At 36.8% G+C, this 23292-nt stretch overlaps 1 protein-coding gene across 4 annotated transcripts in view; it reads right to left on the reverse strand.

Moving 5' to 3' along the window:
* LOC145985057 (lysosomal cobalamin transporter ABCD4-like) overlaps positions 1-23292 on the reverse strand; it is a 168077-nt gene that overhangs the window by 6955 nt on the left and 137830 nt on the right. For all 4 annotated transcript variants that reach the window (XM_083118590.1, XM_083118589.1, XM_083118592.1 and 1 more), the window contains exons 9-11: positions 12696-12784; positions 6850-7052; positions 5562-5701 (exon numbers count right to left, since the gene is read on the reverse strand). In XM_083118590.1, coding sequence (XP_082974716.1) covers positions 5562-5701; positions 6850-7052; positions 12696-12784 — 432 coding nt within the window. The remainder of the gene's footprint in view (positions 1-5561; positions 5702-6849; positions 7053-12695; positions 12785-23292) is intronic.

Raw genomic sequence — 23292 nt, forward strand, 5'->3', positions numbered from 1 at the left:
GTACAAAAAAGGTAAAGTGTTCCCCTGTGCATAGCACCATGCCATGAAGGCGTATAAGGGGTGTGAGGGTAACGCCCCACACTTTCTTGATCCGGTCGTGAGTGGGGGTGATGTGATCAGCATCACGCCCCTGACCGCCTTTACCCCCCAGGGTTTCCCCCAGGTACCCATGTTATTCGACGCTGGTTAGGCGCCGGGGCTGCTTCCAGGTACGGTTAGGTTAAGTTAGGATAGGCAAATGTAAATTCGCTCCTTCATTAATTGTGGAAGCACCGAGCAGAGAGATTTGGTAAGTAAATGTGTATATTTTATCTTCTGTTTTGCATGCTCATGAGGTGATAATTTTTTTAGTCGCTTTACTTGGCGTAGGGACATTTGGTCAGTTGTAGGGACATTTTGACTACGTCTGTAGGGACATTGCCGAAAAATGGTTAGCAACACTGTCGGCTACCAGACGTCAGTGTACGTTCATGTTCACTTCTGTTTGCGTTTATCAGTACACGTGTTGCTTATACTGTGTTATTGTAATGTGCTACTCATGGCCAGTGCTTTATTGTGTGTTAATTGTTATTCATTCATTAGTTATGTCGTTAAACAAATATAGTCTTGAACAGAGAGTTTTTATGTACGATAATTACGTAAAAACGAATTCTTGCAGAAAAGTGGTCAGGGAATTACGATAGACAGGATCTCTTGAACCTAAGAAACGTGTTGTATTGCTGTTAAAGGAGGTCATTTTCAACATCTCTTATAACACAGGAGGTTAGTGATCATCATTATTATTACTTTTAAATATCATTTTACGCTTTCGGTTTGCTTTATGCGCCGGGATGCTGTCTTCCCTTTCTGACAACTGACGATAAAGTAACGATGTCTAATCTAAGATTTTCTGTCAGAAATAAGGTGCCAGAAATATTTGTATTTGGGAGGACACCTTTTCCACACACACACAGCATCCTTGCGACAAGGTACGTGCTTATTTCAATTGTAATTGTAACTGTAATTGTGAAAAGTGGAAACATTACAAAACAAGCTGTTTCTGTTACGGACTTCCTGAACGCAATTTGCCGGGACCTGTTGCATGAAGAGTCCGACGAACGGCCGTCACTCTGGCGGTGAACGACTGAAATAACCTCCCTGTAGATTGAGAAGCTTTCGACGATACGTCGCTGCTGGATTCAAGAATAGGTAGAAGGAGCGGATCGCTTGGCATTACGTATGCAGAAACCTGATTGTCATGTATACATGTACTGGTAGGACCACAGTATGTGGAGATACTTCAGAATTCCATCTTTCTGATTGACGATCTACTAGAACTTCACGAGAGCCCTAAACTGCAAAAGCACACAGGTATGTGTATCCATGTCATTTACAATTCTGCCCAATTGTGCCATAATTTCGCAATCAAATTGCACCCTCCTTTGGCAGTAGCGATAATTCAAACTATTTGCATTTTTATTAACAGAGAGATGACGATAAAAAGAGGATGCATGATTAATTAAATGTCCTTTAAATTTGAATATAAAAATCCCCGAGTTTACAGCTTGATAATTCCCGTGAGGAATTAATTGTGTTAAAGTATGTGCCGCATTGTCTGAACTATCATATAATCACTTATTAATTGCACATGTGAGAGTTCACGAAGTTTACAAGAAACAAAGTTTTTCAAGTATTGTAATTAGTACGCAAATTAATGTTGTGGTCTAGTGAACTATTCTGCCATGAACTGTATTTGTACCTGTTGTGTCGCTGTTATCACAAGTAACCAAATCAACAACTATAATTCAATGGTCAAAATAAAAGAGCATTACCTTACATGATCCATAAGTTACCTTATACAATTGAAAGTAAAATTGAAGCAATTAATAATATTCAGAGCACCTTGCCCAGAGCTGAGTACAAGCATTATAAGTAAAGTTAATATTAAATAAGAGTCCAAGAGTTCGTAGTTGACTAATTGTTCTAATTTTTTAATTTCATGTAAAATGCATTGGTTGTTGAATGCCAATCTTGAATGAAGTAAATAAGGCATATGATCATAAATGTGTATTGAGAGTGTATATTGGTGTTCCTGAATTGAGTAATTTACGAAATCATTTACAAAGTTATTCTATTTAAATGTTATGGTTGGATTTTTGGGTAAACATTTGTTATTTGTTTGATGCTTCCAACGCTCAGACATTTACTTAATAATATTGTTGAAACATATAACCAAAATCTATCTATTAACTCCTTGACTGACCAATTTAATATTGTAAGCTTGGTTGACAAATAAGATTGAGTTTAATTATAAGTAGTACTAGTTGATATTATACGTTTTGTACTGATGCAATATTTAAGAGATATATATGTGCTTTCTAGGTTGCAGCTCTATTGAATTGGAACTATTCTTGCCAAACAAGAAAAGCACCGTTGAATGTATTAACTGTTATCTGTTTGCTTGCGTGTTGTTGCATACGCAACTGATACGTGTGACTTTGCGATATTGTATCTTTTCGCAACCTCACAGCAAGCATAATGAACTTGCGTTTATCAGAAAACGAAGTTCTAATTTTGGCCATCAGGTGGCGATAAACCTACTGACAAGCCTCAAGTGCTGCTGCCACCTGGCAGTGTTTAGCGGAACTGCTTCTGTAGAAGTTATCTTGCGTAACTTTTCGCAAATCACTGTGCCCAAAACTCACAGGCGAAGGCATTAGTTTTCCTTTACCACCTGCATCGCCTTGTTCAAGCGAGGATCACGTAAGCATACCTTGTTCTACACGTACTGGACTTAAATGCGACGCCATTACAACTTGGATTTCGATCATGTGCTCCGAGAAATGGAACTTTGTGGAATACGGTAATACTATTGCCGATTTTATTACCAAATGCTGTTAACATTAAAAAGGTACGTAGATCTCTCGCATTGCAACAAGAATGATTTATATTTGTGCATAAAAAAAACTGTGCTTTACTTTGAATTAGACTTGAAAATCCATGTGACTTACTTCTAGTTATTCGAGCACTCTCTTTCTAAAAATAAGCCTTTGTTGAACTGCATATTCAAATCGAAGTATAATTTTGCAAACTACGTTCGCATGTGAACTAAGAAATAGCATAAATTGCATAAATTATAAAATTCTATTATTAATTGCCAATGGACACTTTCGACGTTAGTGCAGTGATTGCAATATTTTATAATTGCTCCAAAGTAATAGAATTTTCGTTTGTGCACGTCGAACAAGTTGAATAAATTTCAGAATACGTATCCATAACGTGTTTTCGATCGCAACCAATAAAAATGCACATTGGTTGAAAAGTGAAATTAAAGTGATACGAACAAAACATAAATCAATCCCTTGAGATTAATTAGTAGTCCTAGTTCGTTACCTATCACTAATCCTGTACTAGCATCAAATTTAATTATGTATTTCTTGAACTACAAACTTAACGTTAACGCATAAAATATTAATGAAGTCTATCTGTTACATGAAGAAATAGAAGCACCCATGATAGGAGTATGATTAGGAAAATAACATGTTATGAAACTAGTCATTGCATACAGGCACGTGCATTATTGTTTGTAGTAATAAGTGTTTATTGAGAATAATTAATCTCGCTGGGCGAGCAAGCATTATTGTTAATGCTGCATGTGCGATAGCTCGCAAAATTGTTGAAATGGAAGTAATTATGAACTTGTTGCAATTTCACAATCTGTGACCTAGAATATTTGGAGTTTAGGTGCATGTAATACTTCATGTGATATTTTGAATGCATGTGAATACTGCGCAGTTAATTGTTTATTGAATAAAGGTCACTTTGTTAATTAACTCATGCCTTGTCTATGGCTTGCGTTCCTTCCCAAGTATAGCGATTCTAGCAGATAAGTAATAATTCAAAAAAATCACTGCAAGATAATAAACCTAGAATTAAGGTACATAAAGTGCTTGATATTTTGTTGATATGAGTGTTTGCCATGAGTGGCGCACATTCATTGCATTAATTGTCATTTCATAATTTAAGCATCTCTTATGCATGTGATTAATATTAGTGTACATGGGGCATGCATGATAATTAGCTGAACAGAAAGATTGAAATAATTAATCGAAACATTTGTATGGAAATAAGATATCAAATGGAAGCATTTAGCTTAGTCCATTTCGGACCTTAAGATACAAAAGGGCTTGCCTCATTCTTGCTTGCATCATAGATCTTGCGATACTGGCGGATTGTTGCTAAGTAAGAACGAAGCAAAAATATCTAACTTGTGCATGGTTGCTTTGGTTTCATGCTACTACTGATAATGTACCCTGATTGCACATCTTCCTATTCCAACTTGTCAGAGCGTTACATATACAAAACCTAGGCCAAGCATCACATACGCTGCGTTAGAAGTGGTTCGTAACCTCGAACTAAGTACTTCTTACCCAAAATGCTTTGTGTATATTAGGTAGTGGTACTTCCACGGGATTTCGAGCTTCATTTTTATATAACCCACCTAATATGTTACAACAGGGAAATTTAAAATCCTGGAACATAAAGTTGGGGTTCCTCCGTATGTTACTCCAGCAATTAACATTCGGGTTTAGGAATGCCAGAGTGAGTGAGTATAGCCATGTGGTTTTATAATTGTGAGCGAGTATAGCCATGTGGTTTCATAATTTTTAACTAACAAAGGTTCCATGAACACCTGTTTTGTGGGTGGGGGAGGGGGGGGGTAATGAATATGTGGGCAACATGAAAATGCTATTTGAGTGGCATATATTTTATTTGCTCAAGTAACCAGGGCCCTCGTTCACACGCCAGAATTTTGAAGTAAGAAAATAGGAATTTTTAAAGAATGCCAGCACCAGTCTTGCAATTCCATGACAGAAGTTTTCTTTGTACACAATGCACTTCAGAATTTTACACACAAAAAAACATACAATAGTGTCAGATGGCATCTCAAAATAAAGAGAACATTGATCTGTGTTGTCAACTTGTGTTAGAAGAAAAGCATATTTATTCTGCAAATTTTTGACACATTTGTCAGATTTTATCTTCAAACACATCAAAAAGTTGCTAGAAAATTTAGTTGTCTTTCTTTGAACCATCCCAGACTAAGCTTTTGAGCTCTAAATTCATTTGTCAGTACGAGTGCCTTAAATTGGCACATTTACATGGAAAATAAAAATCTGAAGGCTTTCTGACATATACTAAAACAGCTTTCCTTCTAGCTCCAAAAACTGAACTAAAGCCACTGAGTTATACTCACCACTAAGGGTTGTACTATCAACACTAGCACTACTGCTCTAATGTCAGTCACAAAAATGTTGGTGAATCAGTGCTCAACTAAATATGGTAATTTACTGTAGATACCCCGATTTCCCGAGAATTGTTTTTCACACATTCATAAACCACATGCCTACGTGCTGACATTACATTCACATGAAAAATCATACAGATATGTACTTTTGTATATATTGTAAACAATATCTCATTATGGTTTTCATGTTCTTAAGAATCGAGGTTCTGGTTGTAATCTTGGATCACTTGCACTTTCTGTGCAACATCCATGGTGTAAATAGCTGTTAACTTACCAATTCCAGTAAACTGCATTGTCCAGACCTCCAGTTCGATCCAAGAGCCCTTCCAGTCTTACAAGGCTCAGCATTTCTACCAACAAGTCTTCCTCATCATTTGGAGTTTCATTTTCAAGAAACCGCAAGGGGTACACAATCTGATGGAAGGAAAATGCAACACTGAATACAAAGTATTTTTTAGTGATGAAACGGGCAATCAGTACTCTATTATTACTAGCTGTATAGGCATATTGACATATCCAATATGATATTTTTATAGCCTCTAATTTAGAGCATAATTCTGACATTTTGTTACTTTCCAAATATAAAGATATAATTCATGTATCTGGATGTTGTAAAGTAAATGTCCTTTTCTACTGAAGTCACTGGGGCATGTAAACTGAGCAAGATTTACACTCCCTGAGCAGACCAATAATTTACTTGGTGATTTTGATGTATTATGCTCATTGATCAAACCAATGGGACCATGTGAAATTTTGTATATCAACGCTGCGATGCAAAGGGTCTTGGTTCGAATCCCGCTCAGGCTTTGTTGTTTGTGAATGTCCATTCATCCATTTCATCACTCATCCCAATCTTCGCAAATTAGCCAAGAGGCAGAAAACGCGAAGTAACATAAACTAAATCAATCAATCAATCAAATTTCTTTAGGAATCATGATGAATTCCATGCAGTCAACATGAAAACTGATAAAAAATGCAATACAGCAAGGGTAAAATACTGATATAATTAGGGCTGAGCTGATAACGATGCCAATGTATCGGTATCAGTCGATACCAGTGGTATCAGTTGGAATTCATCTACCGATATCAGCCATTACTTTTCTGGCATTTTGGTCTTTCATGGGGTCTGCAAAAATGTCACGCGACACTTTCGTAGTCTAATTATCCTGGAAATTATGCAAAATTCGAACTCTCTTTTTATTTTGACTCAATTTTGCACATAAAAGTATATTTTGTGATTACATAACATCTATTTTCATATTCTGGTGTAATTCTTGAATATTCTAAAGTAAATTTCCTTTGTAATTTGATGCATATAATTGCAGAAGAATATTTACACACCAATATTGAATAATATTTTGAACAAATTTTTAATTACTGAAATTTTCAGGTATCGGTATCAGCTCAGCCCTAGATATAATGTTTCCTAAACTTACTTCTTGTAATAGGTCTTTGATGGACTTAGAAATTCAAAAGGGAATATGTCAATACTCAACATTCATTTTTATGAACATGAAATTGGGTGAAAAAAAACATTATCATAGGGTGCTTATAATTCCTACCTGTTCTCTTAAGCAGCCATTGGTGAAGAATGGTTTCTGAGGCAAGTAAAGGACTCCGCTGGGACCAGGAGGGATGTTACGGTAGATAACTCCTTGTTTTGTAGGCCACAGACCTCGCAGTGTCCGTAGTAGGCTAGACTTCCCTGCAGAACTGCTTCCAACTATTAGGAGATTCTGTCCACGCAGAATGGTGAGATCTAAGTCTATGGAGGAGAAGGTAGGTGGAGGCAAAAATCACCAATGCATAACAACCAGAGCCCAGATGTTGAGAGGCTACAAATCTTTTTAAAAATTATGTGTAAAATTATATGATTTTTTTTTTTTAAATGACATGAATCTATAAAAAAATCTATAATTAGGACTAAGCCACCACTGATGCTAATACCAGAGGCATTGGTATCAGAAAATATTGGTTCAAAATTGGGAAATTTCTTTACAATTTCACATTTTGGGGGGCTAAATTTACCTTTAAACCTCCTAGATCCAAAATTGTAGATACATATCTGCATATAAACAATATACTAGGGCTGGGCAAATGTGAATTATAATTTGTAAATAGAAATAAACTAAGATCCAATTACCAAAACTGAAGGTGCTACTTTTCAAAGTAATCCTCCCGGTTTGCAATGTGCTTGCACCAGCAATCTGGAGAAATGTTGCAACATTTTTCTGGCGGTCTTTGTTGGCCTTCAAGAAGTGTTGAGGAATATTCAGCATTTTTTTTAATGATCTGCGAGTATTCCCTTAGGGTCCCACAAGAATGGGTGTGTCGACACTGGCAATGTTCTTGCCTGTTAAGTAAGTTCTTGGCCAATGTGGTTCATTCTACACCTCTTCCTGACCATTTCTAAATGCACTGCATCACTTACACATTTAACTTTCCTCACCATGAAGTTTCTTCAATATGGAACATTTTTTTCCAACAGTTTACAACCTTCTTTGGTCAAGGATTTGATTATAATGTATTGTCCCATGCCAACATGCACCTTTGCACAACTCCACTCCATCTTTCTCGGTACTGACTAGCTGCACAGTGTCAAACATGACGTGTGGTGAATGACCATAGATGGTCTCACTTGCTTCTCATTAATAATTTTGTCATGCACCATGATGTATTGTTAAACTACAAATGGGTGATCAACTAAAACCCGTTCGTTCCATGTATTATTGGTATAGTGTGTAGGAGGATATTGTTTGTCCAATAGTGTGTAATGGCTAATGTCCCTGTGTGTTGGGTGTAGGAATGTTGTTTATACGTGTTTCCGTTTTGCAGGTATAACGAGTGAAAGATGGCGTTCAACATCCCCAATCCGTCCAAACAGGACCAGCGTGCTGTCATCCAGTTTCTGAGTGCCGAAGGTTGTCAACCAGCTGAAGTGTACCGGCGTATGAAAGACGTGTATGGTGATGCATGCATGTCCAAAACAACAGTGGTGGACTGGGCAAGAATGTTTCGGAAGGGGCGTGAACAAACCACTGATTATCCCCGTCCTGGTCAAGCCCATGTTGTTGCCACAGAAGACATGTGTGAAAAGGTGAATGCGGCAATATCTTCAGATAGACGCATGAGTATTTGATCCATAGCGAACGAGTTAAACATGGGTTATGGTACTGCTCACAAAATTGTGAAAGCTCTGGGTGATCATAAAGTGTGCGCGCAGTGGATACCCAGGGTATTGACGGAGGACCAAAAGTTGGAGTGTATGGGATGCTCCATTGAACATTTGTCACGTTACCATTTGGAAGGTAACGACTTCTTGCTGCGCATTGTTGCTGAGGATGAAACTTGGTGCCATCATTTTGAACCGAGTTCAAAGTCTTCCACTATGCAGTGGAAACACCCCTCATCTCCACGTCCCAAAAAGTTCAAGATGCAACCGTCTGCGGGGAAAGTTATGTCGTCTGTGTTCTTTGATTGCCATGGACCATTATTGCTCAACTTCAAGGAACCAGGACAGTCCATCAACGCCGCACGCTACTGTGAGACCTTGACACAGTTACAGAGAGCCATCAAAAACAAAAGGCCTGGTTTATTGACCGCTGGAGTCATTGTGTTGCAAACCAAGTGCAGCATTTGTTTCAACGATTCAAGTGGGAAATGTTGCGACACCCACCCTACAGCCCTGACCTTTCACCTTGTGACTTTCACATCTTTGGGCCTCTAAAGAAGGCTTTGAAAGGTCAGAGATTTCAGTCTGACGCTGACGTTCAGGACGCTGTGCGTGATTGGTTTGAGATTCAGCCTTCGCAATTTTACATGGATGGCATTTGTAAGTTAGTGACACAGTGGGACAAGTGTCTCAACGCTCATGGTGACTTCTTCTGAACAATATTTTTACTGAGCGCTAACCATAGACGCCTCTAGACAGTGTACCAGTTTCAGCTCGAAATAAAATTTATTTCACGAATTATGACCAATGAACGGGTTTCAGTTGATCCCCCCTTATACAAACAAATAATTCATATTTTCCCAACTCTCATATACAGAGTGTCTATTATACCTCTACTGATTGTGAGGTAACTACAGCTTTAATAGTTTTTCTTGTATGTACGCATTGCTTGCATGATAGAATTATTTTCCTGTAGTTTACGGTTATTACAAGCATAAGAAAACAGTTTTTTCTTTGTGACGTTTCAGGAGAACACACGCTCCTTTCATCAGACATTTATTTTCATTTTGACTAAAGATACAGTTATAACAATGGTTAGTAATTTTTAAACAAAAAGAATCTGTTATATAATGGATGTTGTCAATGTTACATTGTTGTAATATAGCAACTTAACTGTGAAAAAAGCAGTCTATTTTATTTTTATTTTAGAATTTTTTAAATTATGAATCCCAAATATCATCAGGTAATTCAAATTCATCATTGTTTTCACAAAGTCTCTTGATGTTTTCTGTTACATTAAATTTTAAAGATGGTGGCTTACTCCATTTGTGAAAAAGAAAACTCCACACTGGATCTATGTTACCATTTTCATTATTTAATTTATTCCAGTGTTCTTCTGCAATGAACGAGGCTTCCCAGACATTCAACTCTGTGTTTCCCGTTAATCTTTTTAAAACCCTTCTCTTTTTAATCAAATGCTTCTCTTCGATGATATGAGTTGACAAACCTGTTCTTGGGTTTAGATTTATAATGTCCAAATCATGTTTGTGCCATCTTATTGCCATTTTCCTTGCTGTTTGTCCCACATAATCTTTTGAACATGAACAACTTATATTATATATTCCTGTGGTTTCCACATCTGGTAGCGAGTTTCTCATTTTGAATTCATTAAATGTACATTCCAAACTTCTTGGTGATTTAAAAACAATTTTGAAATTAAAACTTCTAAAAATTTTTGCAATTTTATGTGAGAATCCCTTGTGGAATCGAATGCACGCAAATTTCTTTTCAACAGATTTTTTTCTGGAATGTGCGTACCTCTCTCCCCGTAATAGATGAATAATAGTTTTTCTTGTATGTACGCATTGCTTGCATGATAGAATTATTTTCCTGTAGTTTACGGTTATTACAAGCATAAGAAAACAGTTTTTTTCTTTGTGACGTTTCAGGAGAACACACGCTCCTTTCATCAGACATTTATTTTCATTTTGACTAAAGATACAGTTATAACAATGGTTAGTAATTTTTAAACAAAAAGAATCTGTTATATAATGGATGTTGTCAATGTTACATTGTTGTAATATAGCAACTTAACTGTGAAAAAAGCAGTCTATTTTATTTTTATTTTAGAATTTTTTAAATTATGAATCCCAAATCTGTTGAAAAGAAATTTGTGTGCATTCCATTCCACAAGGGATTCTCACATAAAATTGCAAAAATTTTTAGAAGTTTTAATTTCAAAATTGTTTTTAAATCACCAAGAAGTTTGGAATGTACATTTAATGAATTCAAAATGAGAAACTCGCTACCAGATGTGGAAACCACAGGAATATATAATATAAGTTGTTCATGTTCAAAAGATTATGTGGGACAAACAGCAAGGAAAATGGCAATAAGATGGCACAAACATGATTTGGACATTATAAATCTAAACCCAAGAACAGGTTTGTCAACTCATATCATCGAAGAGAAGCATTTGATTAAAAAGAGAAGGGTTTTAAAAAGATTAACGGGAAACACAGAGTTGAATGTCTGGGAAGCCTCGTTCATTGCAGAAGAACACTGGAATAAATTAAATAATGAAAATGGTAACATAGATCCAGTGTGGAGTTTTCTTTTTCACAAATGGAGTAAGCCACCATCTTTAAAATTTAATGTTACAGAAAACATCAAGAGACTTTGTGAAAACAATGATGAATTTGAATTACCTGATGATATTTGGGATTCATAATTTAAAAAATTCTAAAATAAAAATAAAACAGACTGCTTTTTTCACAGTTAAGTTGCTATATTACAACAATGTAACATTGACAACATCCATTATATAACAGATTCTTTTTGTTTAAAAATTACTAACCATTGTTATAACTGTATCTTTAGTCAAAATGAAAATAAATGTCTGATGAAAGGAGCGTGTGTTCTCCTGAAACGTCACAAAGAAAAAACTGTTTTCTTATGCTTGTAATAACCGTAAACTACAGGAAAATAACTACAGCTTTGTAGAGAAACTCAAGTTTTCGATCTAGTTGTTCTTACTGCACTGTGAAGATAAATGTACTGGATTCAAATTCTGGGTATGAGGATTAATTACAAGGAGCATTCAATAAATAACGGAAAAGTAGTATAAAAAATCTAAAATAAGACCACGATTGTTATATGTTTGATATTTTGTGAAGGCATCTGTAAGCTATTCATAGCTGGGGCTGGCATGCCTGCCTTGTGCATGGGATGCTGGAAAACAGCTACACAAGATGGCGGCACCCTTACAGGAGTGCTCCAAGCTGGAGCAGCGAAGTGTAGTGAGATTTTCGTTGAGTGAAGGCATGAAAAATATAGAACTTCATCGCCGCATGACAGTTCAGTACGGTGACAACTGTAGGAGTTGATCACAAGTGTACAGGTGGGCCGAGAAGTTCAAACAGGGCACAACCAGTGTTGAAGATTCTCTGCATCCAGGTCACTCTGTCACTGCAGTCACGGAAAGCAACATTGCTCAAGTAGAGGACTTGATACGGGAGATGATTTGCCTCTCCTTCCCTGCCGTTACTTCAAACGTACAATGCCCAGAGGTCATCATGTAAACAGTACCACCTACCCCAACCTTTTGCGTAAAAAACTGAAACCAGCCATTCTGCAGAGACAACATGGTCTGGTGTTAACTGGTGTGCTTTTGCTCCATGACAATGCAAGACCACACACTGCCAGTGTCACATTTTCTACCATTGAGGACCTAAAGTTTGAGTGCTTACTCCACCCTCGCCCGATCTCGTACCTTCCAATTCCCACACATTTGGCCCACTGAAAGATTGACTAAGTGGATCGAGGTTCCAGAATAACCACGATGTCCAGTCAGCAGTGCATGAGTGGTTACGCACACGTCCAAAAGAATTTTTATCCTGTGGAATCAGTGCCCTATCATGTGCTGGCGTAGGTGCATTGAACTGGGGGGAGGGGGGGGGCAGACTACGTTGAAACATAGTACTGTAGTTTCTTTTGGTGCTTGTAATAAATATTTGTTACAACATATTTCTGGTTATATATTGAATGAGCCTTGTATTATATCATTACCATAGTTTATACAACTGCCATGATAAACGCAATGTATAAATATGCAATGCAAATTGAAAAAAAAGAGCAAAAAATAACATGTTCCCTATTCCCCTGCATGTGACTCCATGCCTTGAGTTAAGGTTAAAACATCTTCAATTTCATAAATTTCAGACACTCAAGACATACCTATCACAAGTTCTTCCTCCCTCTGAGGCACTGCTATAGTTACATTTTGTAGAATCCAGCCTGGCTCTGACTTTCCATGTTTCCAATCTCTGAAATACAGTTATACAATCTCATACTATGATATGACCAATATGCCAGGCAATGAAACAACTAAGTGTAGTTGCTGTAGTTGACACTGGTAACTGATTTATGTATCACTTGAAAAAGATGCATGTTTGTAGCATCAAAATATTGAAAATATAGATACACAGGGTGGCCGGCCACTCTAGGACCATGATAAAATTCAAGTATAATTCCAGGTTTTCAAGAGACGTATTTTCCAAAAAATTCAAGGGTACATGCAGAGGTTTTCTCTACTTCAACCTTACTTATTACCACCTCTCACCACCCATACAGATAAACACACACATACATTAACAATATAATGTGATTCCAACATATCCAAAAATTCTTATTCAATTCAATAAAATGGTATATATACTGCTGGACAAAGAAAAACGGACACCTTAATATTTGACATCTGAATTCCAATTACTTATGAATTACGCTCTCAGTTAAGTATTGAACAATTGAACATTCATTATTGAGCATTTTCCATTCTTTTTCCATTTATTATTATTATTTATTTATTTACTCATATTTACTTATTTGGAACACCTAGTAGGCTCAAAATCAATTTCATGCAATTTTGTTTTAATTTATTGATTTTCAATTGCTGTTGATGCTATTTTGTTAAATGTCTAGAGCACCATGAATTTTTGTTCATAGTAACCATAGTAACAGATATTATTGACATTGTCATTGCTGGTGTTGCCCGTACCCGAGTGGTTAGCACATCATGCTGCAACGCTAGGGTTCCCGGGTTCAAATCCCATTTGGGAATGGTTGTTTGTAAATGTCCATTCATCAATTTCATCATTTCATCCCTCATTCCCATCTTCGCAAATTAGCCAAGAGGCACAAAATGCGAAGTAAAATAAAACAAATCAATCAATCACTGCTGGTGTTTTTCTTGCAAGTGTATTGTAAATTTGCTAGCTTGAAAATGAGACGTGAAGAGGTAGTAAAAACAGTAGCTCTTCGTGATTGTGGTCGTAGTATGTGCTTATATTGCTAGGGTGCTAAATATAGCACGAAGTACTATCCATGAAACACTCAAGATGGTATGATGCAACTGGTTCCTATGGTAGAGATTGGGTTCTGATCGGAAACTATGCATGGGAAGATCGTTTAATGTGTATCATAGTCTTACGAGACCATCGTAAGACTTCAAATATTGTGGCACAGCGTTTGAGAAATGTTCATAGAACTGTGGTTTCTTCACGAACAGTTCGTAGAAGACTGAATGAAAGTGCTTTATCATCTCTGAGGCCGGCTACAGGTACCAGGTTGTTAGCACGTCACAGGAAGTGCGAAGACTGGAATTTGCTACACAACACTTACATTGGAATGTGGAGCAGTGGGAATAGGTTTTATTTTCCGATGAGCCAAAATTCAACCTACATTCATCAGACGGTCATGAACAGAAGACTTAATGAGCATTATGCACAATGTTGCTTTGTTGAAATAACACCCTTTGGAGGCGGTGGTGTCATGGTCTGGGGAGGTCTCTCTTTACAAGGACGTACAGAGTTTGTTCTTGTAGAGAATGTGGCAATGACAGCTCGCAGGTATATTACAGATTGTTTGGCAGATCATGTAGTACTATATGCACCATTCATAGGCCCAGACTTTGTTTTTATGGATGACAATGCGCATCCTCACATTGCGAATATTGTCACCGAGTAACCTGGACGAAGTTGGAATTACACGATTAGAAAGGCCACCACAAAGTCCGGACCTAAATCCAATAGAGCACATCTGGGATCACCTGAAACATATCAGAAACTGCGCAATAGTTCCAGAAACAATTGAAGAGTTAAGACGTGCTATTCAAGAAGAACTGAGGTAATTGGACCAAGAAGTGATTGCCAACCTTATTCGAAGTATGCCACGGCGGTTACAAGCTGTAATTGATGCCCGGGGAAGTAACACCCACTAGTAGACAGCTTATATACCCCATCAGTACCAGTTAAAAATATTACAAAAAATGTTGCTAAGATTTCCTATTTTTTTGTAGTTTTCTGTAACTTTCGTTTTTGTTCTAATTTAACTTATTAACAATAAATTTTAATTTGTTTTCTGTTGAATATATTCAGGTTTTCTTATTTCCAATAATTTCTGCAACATTTAGTTAGCCTTCGAATCAGAATATATGCATTATCACAAAAAATGCAAGTGTCCGGTTTATTTTGTCCAGCAGTGCATATTTAAAACATTTAATTTAAGGTGTGGAGTTTACATTTGATTTTTCAGATACTAAGACTCGAAATACATCTACAAACACAACACTCACAAATGTTACTGGATACACTAATCTATGAAAAATTGTTAATTGTATAAGAATTTAAAAAATCAGCTTCAAGATATCTTGCAATAATCTTCCACCTATCAGATAGATTGTTCTACAAAGGATACTAACAAAGTAATTGGATTGAGAGAATTCTGTTTTATCTTTCATGCAGCTTTCTTCTCCTTCTTCAAAATACAGCGTGTTTCAGAAAGAATATATGTATTACAAATTATTGTTTTGTCCAAACTATCGATCGCTGCGCCCCGGCTCGGCTATTAGAGAAACGAATACATAGTCTAGTTTATATAAAGTAAAAAAGGTAAAGTGTTCCCCTGTGCATAGCACCATGCCATGAAGGCGTATAGGGGGTGTGGGGGTAACGCCCCACACTTTCTTGATCCGGTCATGAGTGGGGGTGATGTGATCAGCATCACGCCCCTGACCGCCTTTACCCCCTAGGGTTTCCCCCAGGTACCCATGTTATTCGACGCTGGGTGGGCGCCGGAGCCGCTTCCATCGTTAGAAAAGTTCCCGGATTTGAACCGGCCGGGGATCAAACCCGGGACCTTTAGCATGGTAGTCAGACGCGTTATTACCCCAGAGCAACTTCAAAATACTGAAAATGATTGGATACCGTTTTGAAGTACGATGAAGAGAAGCTGTGGGTTGCTGTAATTGAGAGAGCTAGTTTATATAATAGCCGCTAGATGTCAGTTGTGTTCTGTTTTGCTTGGTAACCGTCAGTTGTTTGAAATGGCTACTCCGCAGCAGAAATCATTTTGTGTTCTTGAGTTTGCGAAGTGCAATTCCGTGATTACAGTGCAAAGACGTTTCAGGTTGAGGTACCAAATTGATCCTCCGAATGGGTGGAACATTCGCAGATGGTATCGACAGTTTGTAGATACAGGATGTGTATGTAAAGGAAAGAGTCCTGGCCGCCCTCGTGTTCCTGAAGAAAATGTTGCACGAATTCAAACTGCTTTCCAACGTAGCCCTTCAAAATCAACTCGTCGTGCCAGTCGGGAGTTACAACTTCCTACAACAACAATTTGGCGTGTTTTGAGACGTCGGCTGGTTATGAAGCCGTACAAGGTACAGCTGTTACAAGCTCTGCATCCTGATGACAAACGCAAACATGTGGCATTTTGTAATGAGATTCTTGATGCTATTGACAATGACAACACTTTCGCACAACGCATCGTGTTTAGTGATGAAGCTGCGTTTCATGTCAGTGGTCAGGTAAACAAACATAATGTTCGCATTTGGGGCCTACAGAACCCACATGCATTCATTGAACATGTACGAGATTCGCCCAAAGTGAATGTGTTTTGCGCGATATCCCGATCATCTGTTTACGGCCCATTCTTCTTTGATGGAAACACTGTTAACGGTCAGCAGTATCTCTCTATGTTACAAAACTGGTTGTTTCCGAGGCTGCACGAAGACAACTTCATTTTTCAACAAGACTGGGCACCCCCTCACTGGAGTCGCCAAGTGCGTGATTATCTGAATGAAACTCTACCGAACCGTTGGATTGGTCGTCAAGGAGCTGGCGACTTAGCATGTATCAGCTGGGCTCCACGGTCACCAGATTTGACACCCTGTGACTTCTTCCTGTGGGGTTTCATTAAAGACAATGTTTATGTACCACCACTCCCACAGAACCTGGAAGAGTTGAAGAACCGGATCCGTACTGCCGTAACATCAGTGACGAAGGACATGCTTGCCCGAGTATGGGAGGAATTTGAGTATCGATGTGATATTGTTCGTGTCACTGCTGGAGGACATATTGAACATCTGTAATCTTAACTTGAGAGGTTCGTAAGTATGTGTGTCAAGTTTCATCTTTGTATGTCTTAAAGTTTAATAAATATATGCATGCGAAATACATATATTCTTTTTGAAATAAGCTGTATTAAAAGCTAAACTGTGAAAAACTTGCCTCAGGGCATTTATAGGTATGTATAAATCAATGGAATTTGGATTAAGAAAGGTTGCCATTTTTCACGTCTCCATGCATAATTCCTGGAGCCAATAATTCACGCATAATTCCCAGAATTCAAGGAATTCCTGGAGAGTAGCCACCCTGACACACTATATACATATCAAGTTTACACAATCTGTGTAAACAGTCAAGTTAGATTCTATTTCTACTTTGGCTATTTTACATAACTTTTCTACCTCTTGTGTTAATTGCAGAAATCAGGATGAATTATGAACAGATGAAATTGATAATGGCACACCAACATAATGATACACCTATACCTATACTTTGACCAAGGTTTGAACCTGGGACATCTGGCTTCAAAGCATGTGGGTCATTCCATGTCAGTTCAACCAAATAAAGGTGGTTTGGGAACCAATGCTCTCAGATTTTGATGAAACTTGGCACATTTAATCCTTCCATGGTGGTGAGAAACCACATTTTTTTTTTTGTTTCTAACATGTCTGGTTTCATTTATATAGCCCCTCAAACTTTCAGCGATTCATTCTTTCTTCCATTCCCAGAGACTCCCAAGTGTGAGCTGTACTGTCTTAGAAAAATAATTCTATCTCCCTTATAAATTATTCACTCTTTTTGAAACTTCACGACAATGTTAACCAAACAATAAGGATTCCAGAAACAAAAAGGCCAACATATCATATTTATATTTTAGTACACTAATAAATTAATAAAATTTTATTATGTTATTTTTTGGACCAAAATTTTTTTTTCTGAAAATATGACAACTTATTTCTGAAAGTTTTTAAAAATGGCTACCAGATTTTATATTTTTCAAATTAACTCAAAATCTTAGAATCTAGCTTCAAAATAGCATTGAAGCCAATTTTTAGAGCATAAAATTGTAAATAAAGTTTGCATAGCTGCACGGACAGTGGGGCAAGGGGGGGGGGCCATGTCCCTTCCATGGAAAATGAATGTCAACCTAAAGTATATATTTCACACACATAATTTAATTCAGTCAGAGTTGTTTGTGTTTATTATTAAAATAATATTGCAGGAACATGATAACGTTATATAGACAGAGTGTTTCTTTAAGGGAAAGACACTATTATGGGGGAATATGTCTCATTTAACCTTACCCAAAACAACAATCCTGCAGATGACCATATGTGTTAGTGATTATTTGAATGAAAGCATATCCTTATAATTGCTTATATTAGTATGTGAGTGGGTGGTTTAGAAATGGTATGTCCAGGGCCCTTGACCGACAGTAACCCTCAAGAATTACGTATTATTTCTTTAATAACTAAAAAATAATTTTTATCGATACATTTAGACTTTGATGTAATGTAAAATGTGTTTCCAAGTTCGGAAATTGCAAATAACAAGAGATATTTGATCCCAAAGTATGGTCCATGTAAGTTAAAATAAAACCTACCTCATAGCACTTTCAATGTACAGGACCAGAATTTCATCTGCAAGGGGCTTCAATTGAGAAATATTGGGTTGAAAAAGGTCACAAAATGAAAAAAAAAATATTTTAATTGTGCTCAAAACATACTGACTATCTGAAACAAGTTAGTTCAAAAGTTATAACTGAAATTGTATATAAGGGGGCCCTCACAATGTTGTTAACTCCACCCCCTCTTTTCATATCTGTGTGTGAGGAAGGGGTAGGGAAGCTAGTTCTTTCCATCAGCTATCAACTAGCATGGGTTAAAAATCTGTGCAATTGAACAAATTATATTAACAATATGCAGAATTCTTATAATAAGCAACATAAAAAATATGCTGCAACGTAACCAAATATAGGACTACAAACCCAAGAGAATAAAAAGCATTACACAAGCCTCGCCCATGACGTAGTAGTGAAGTTTCCCATTATCCCATCTGAGTATTCAGCAACAAACAATTTTCACCCAATAATATTCACAAAACTGTCACGTGATAGATTTTTGAAATATTCTTATGCAAAGAAATGAATGTGGATGCCAAAAGGAAGGATTAAAAATCATAGATACTAGAGTTTGGACTCCAATTAAAAATTAACCAGTAGACCTACATAAAAAATGATTTACATCAAAATTTAGCTTATTCAATTCTGCATTAATCTATGTTAATCAATTTTTAATCCAGTATGCCTTCTATTTTTTTTTATCAGTAGAGAAAAAGAAGTGCCTTTTTTTTAGTTTTGCAAATTATCCCTCTTTGAAATTCTATAAATAAAAAACTGGGGCCCAATAGTGATGAAATTTTAATACTGTGCAGAATGGTTTTAAACACAATTCTTAATTTTCAGAATTCAAAAATTGGTTTTATGACCTTGGTCTTCTTTTTAAACCCTTTGAATCTCTTTTAAAAATGCAGTAGCATCGTCTGTTCGCATTGCAAAAACTATATGTTACAGAATTTTATTCAACAGAGTAAAAATGTATGTGGAACGTGGCAACACTGACTCAGTGATAGCCTGCAGTTTCCATGGTTCAACAACATGGTGTTGCCACATTCCATCTACATCTTTACTCTGTGGAATAAAAACTCTGTATAAAATCTGTTTTGAAATGTGAATTGACAATGATATTGTATTTTAAAATCCGATTGAAAGAGCTTCAAAACACTGGCAATATTGTATTTGTAGGACTACCCAATAGTAAGAAAAAGTTGTTCCACAAAATTGATAAGAACTGTTTTTTGACCAACTTTAAAAATCTGAAAATTAAGAATTGTACAAGTATTTACAACCTTTCTGCCTGCACCGTATTAAAATTTCATCATGATCGGATTTATGTATAGAATTTCAAAGAGGGATAATTTGCAAAACTAGAAAAAAGCAAGGTCTTCTTCAGACTCTGTATCAAGTACAAAAGTAACAAGATACAAAAACAGGGCATTATATATACACACAAACATTACTCCCTCCAGACTATTACAAAGTTGTTCTGGAACTTTCTAGCAGGTGGCTTTCCCTTGTCAACTGTACTTTCACCTAAAAGGCTAAACGTATTTACTTCCATATAGAATGTGGTTGGCTTTATATCTCACGCTCTTTTTCCTTCATTTTTTTTTCCTTCTCCTTTCCTCTTTCTCTCTTGCCCTTTCCACTCTTTCTAACACCTTCTTCCATTCTTTGTTTAACTTCAGTCCCCCATTCCAGTTCATTGTGTCTTCTTCACCTTTCTTCTCTATTTCCTCGGCTTCCTTCCATTTTCTCACTAACATTCTCTTCTCCCTTCCTATCTGCTTAGCCCCATCCCACTCCATGTCATGTCCTGTTTCTCGTGTGTTTAAATATTGCATTTCTCTCTCTCTTAAGTTGTACATCATCCCTATGTTGTTTCAACCTGTCTTTCAGCCTTTTATTAGTTTCTTCTATGTACACACTCTGACATTCTTTACATTTCACTTCGTAGATAATCCCTTCCTCTTCTCTGTTCTCCTTTTTCTTGCTTGCTTTTCTTTTTTTTTGTGAAGAATGAAGTTTTATGCAATATTATTCTAATAATAAACACAAAACTCTGACTGAATTAGAATTGTGTGTGTGAAATATATACTTTTAGGTGACATTCATTCTCCATGGAAGGGACATGGCCCCCCTTGCCCCACTGTCTGTGCATCTATTTAAACTTTATTTACAATTTTATGCTCTAAAAATTGACTTCAATGATGTTTTGAAGCTAGATTCTTAGATTTTGAGTTAATTTGAAGAATATAAAATCCGGTAGCCATTTTTAGAAACTTTCAGAAATAAGTTGTCATATTTTCAGAAAACATTAAAAAGCCATCAAATTTATTTCTGGGTAGGTTAAATCATATCTACAGGATGGCTACACACAAGCAGAAATGAAATTCCCCGACTTTTCCAGGACAAAATTTACATTTTTCCCTGACAATTACAAAACTAAACTAAATCAATGTTTTTGCAAATGGAAATTCAGGGTGGCTACAAACAAGCAGATATGAAATTCCCTGACTTTTCCAGGTTTTCCAGGACAAAATTTACATTTTTCCCTGACAATTACAAAATAAAGTAAATTGATGTATTTGCAAATGGAAACAATAAACTCATACAGATCCACGTATGGTTTTGTTAAGTACAAATATTATCTTCTATGAAATTGACTTAATTTCTCTATTCTCTATGATTTGAATTCAAACTGCGAAATAGTGAATTTGGAAAATTATTACAATTCACAAGCTAGGGAAGGATTACGGAATTTTGCCATATGCAGTAAGTTTAAAATAAAATACTTGATTATTTTTAAAGTTACAATAAATGAGATAAGAGTGAAGAGTGATTGATTAAGAAATACAATTTGTAATTTATCAGTCTCCTTATTCTCGGTATTATATGTTGATATTTCCACTGAGGTTTGGAACCCTCTGCTTGCAAGAACCATGAGTGCGGACTCATTTTTCAATGCATAAAGCTACTTCTCTCTTCGTTTCTGCAATGTTTTCAACGGAAACCAAAACTGTTAATACAATTTGTAATTTATCAGTCTCCTTATTCTCAGTATTATATGTTGATATTTCCACTGAGGTTTGGAACCCTCTGCTTGCAAGAACCATGAGTGCGGACTCATTTTTCAATGCATAAAGCTACTTCTCTCTTCGTTTCTGCAATGTTTTCAACGGAAACCAAAACTGTTATTACATAAAGGGAACCGTATGTACACAAACATGGCCTAGAAAAGACAAGAATGTTCGATTTCATGAAATTTTTCATTGTTTTAGGACATTTCTTTTAAACAAATCGCTAAAAACGCCAACAATTTGCATTTTATGCCAAATTCGCATTATTGTGATATTTCGAACGGGCAAAAAATGTGTCCAGACATCACTGCACATTCCTAAACATAACTTCGCAGCAATTACTATTTTTCACGGTTTTGGCGTTTGCGAAAAATCAATGTCCCTACTAATCGGAAATTACTTTCTGGCCACCCCTCGTATAAATCAGTAGATGGAAAGTGAAAATTTAGCAGGGCTGGCAGAGAAAAGTCAATTCTTGAAGAAAGTGATTTGCTTTTATGATCGAATGATTCGAGTAAAAATGATATTAAAATATTTACGTATTTATTATTAGTATTTTATTTCATAATATTGGACATTAACCTTACTCAGTGAGAGATTAATGACCATCTCTCACGAGTTTAAACAGACAGGACAGAGTGTGGCGTTAATTTCATTGCAATACTAATGTTGCAGTACATTTGAGGTTGGGAGCATGCACTTGCCAATTTTTATAACGTTCACCAATGCAGCTTTAAGTTTCACTTTTTCGTGATAGTATTCAATATATATCCCGTTTGGTTGGATTCTTCTTCATATCTAAGAATAGTGCAATGTCATTGTAAACGTATGTTAACTTGTGCGAAACCAGTAATACGTCAGGATGATGAAAGAAAACCTTTGTAAGCACTGCTACATTAAATAAGGCGAAGTGAGCCAGAAGAGTAATAAAATTCCAGCAGCATATTTGCAGTCTAAAGCTCTTCTTGTTTATGCATGCGATTTTTGTTGGATGTTGCAGTCCATGCAATTTCTGTCGCATGTTGTAGTGAGATACTCTGTCGGGTGGCGATATTCGACAAAAATCGTATGTATCAATGGAACATAGTTGTTTCCATGTTCCTTCAGTTTGCCCAACAAAATGCCTTACTGCGACGTCCGACAACTATTGGACTGCCCCACCTGCTCGCATCCCCTCCATCTGTTGACAAGTCCCCTTACTACTCCCATACGGACAAGAAAAGAATGACAATTCAATGCATTTTCCACGTAATATTTAGAGGCTTAACCTTTACTCCCCCAATGATACCATATGGTATCATCAGAGTACGGTCCTACTGGCCCGATGATACCATATGGTATCATTGTGCTGATTACGAAATGAATGTGCTTTCTGGACCTTCATACTCTTATGTTTGGGTGGAAACTCTGACACAGGTCTGGAGCAATTCATATTGATGACCAACCTCCCCCCCTCTCCACAACATATCCATGCCACATTTCCGAACATAGTTTCACATTTTGGCTCATTATTCAACTTGTATGGCACCCAGGAACATGAAACATGTTTTAATCTCTTTGGAAACGTCCATTCTTTGAAGAGAATACTAAGGTTTGCCCCTTCTCCCCAAAATAGCAGGAGAAGAGGGGGCAAACTCAAGAATTTTGTGTTTTTTTTCCATTGAAATTCGGAGGTCGCAACCCCAAACCCCCTTCCTCGGTTCAGCGTTCTGAATTGTACACGGTTG

This window comes from Lepisma saccharinum, chromosome 3 (assembly GCF_977018435.1).
Source record: "Lepisma saccharinum chromosome 3, izLepSacc3.1, whole genome shotgun sequence".
Taxonomy (NCBI): domain Eukaryota; kingdom Metazoa; phylum Arthropoda; class Insecta; order Zygentoma; family Lepismatidae; genus Lepisma; species Lepisma saccharinum.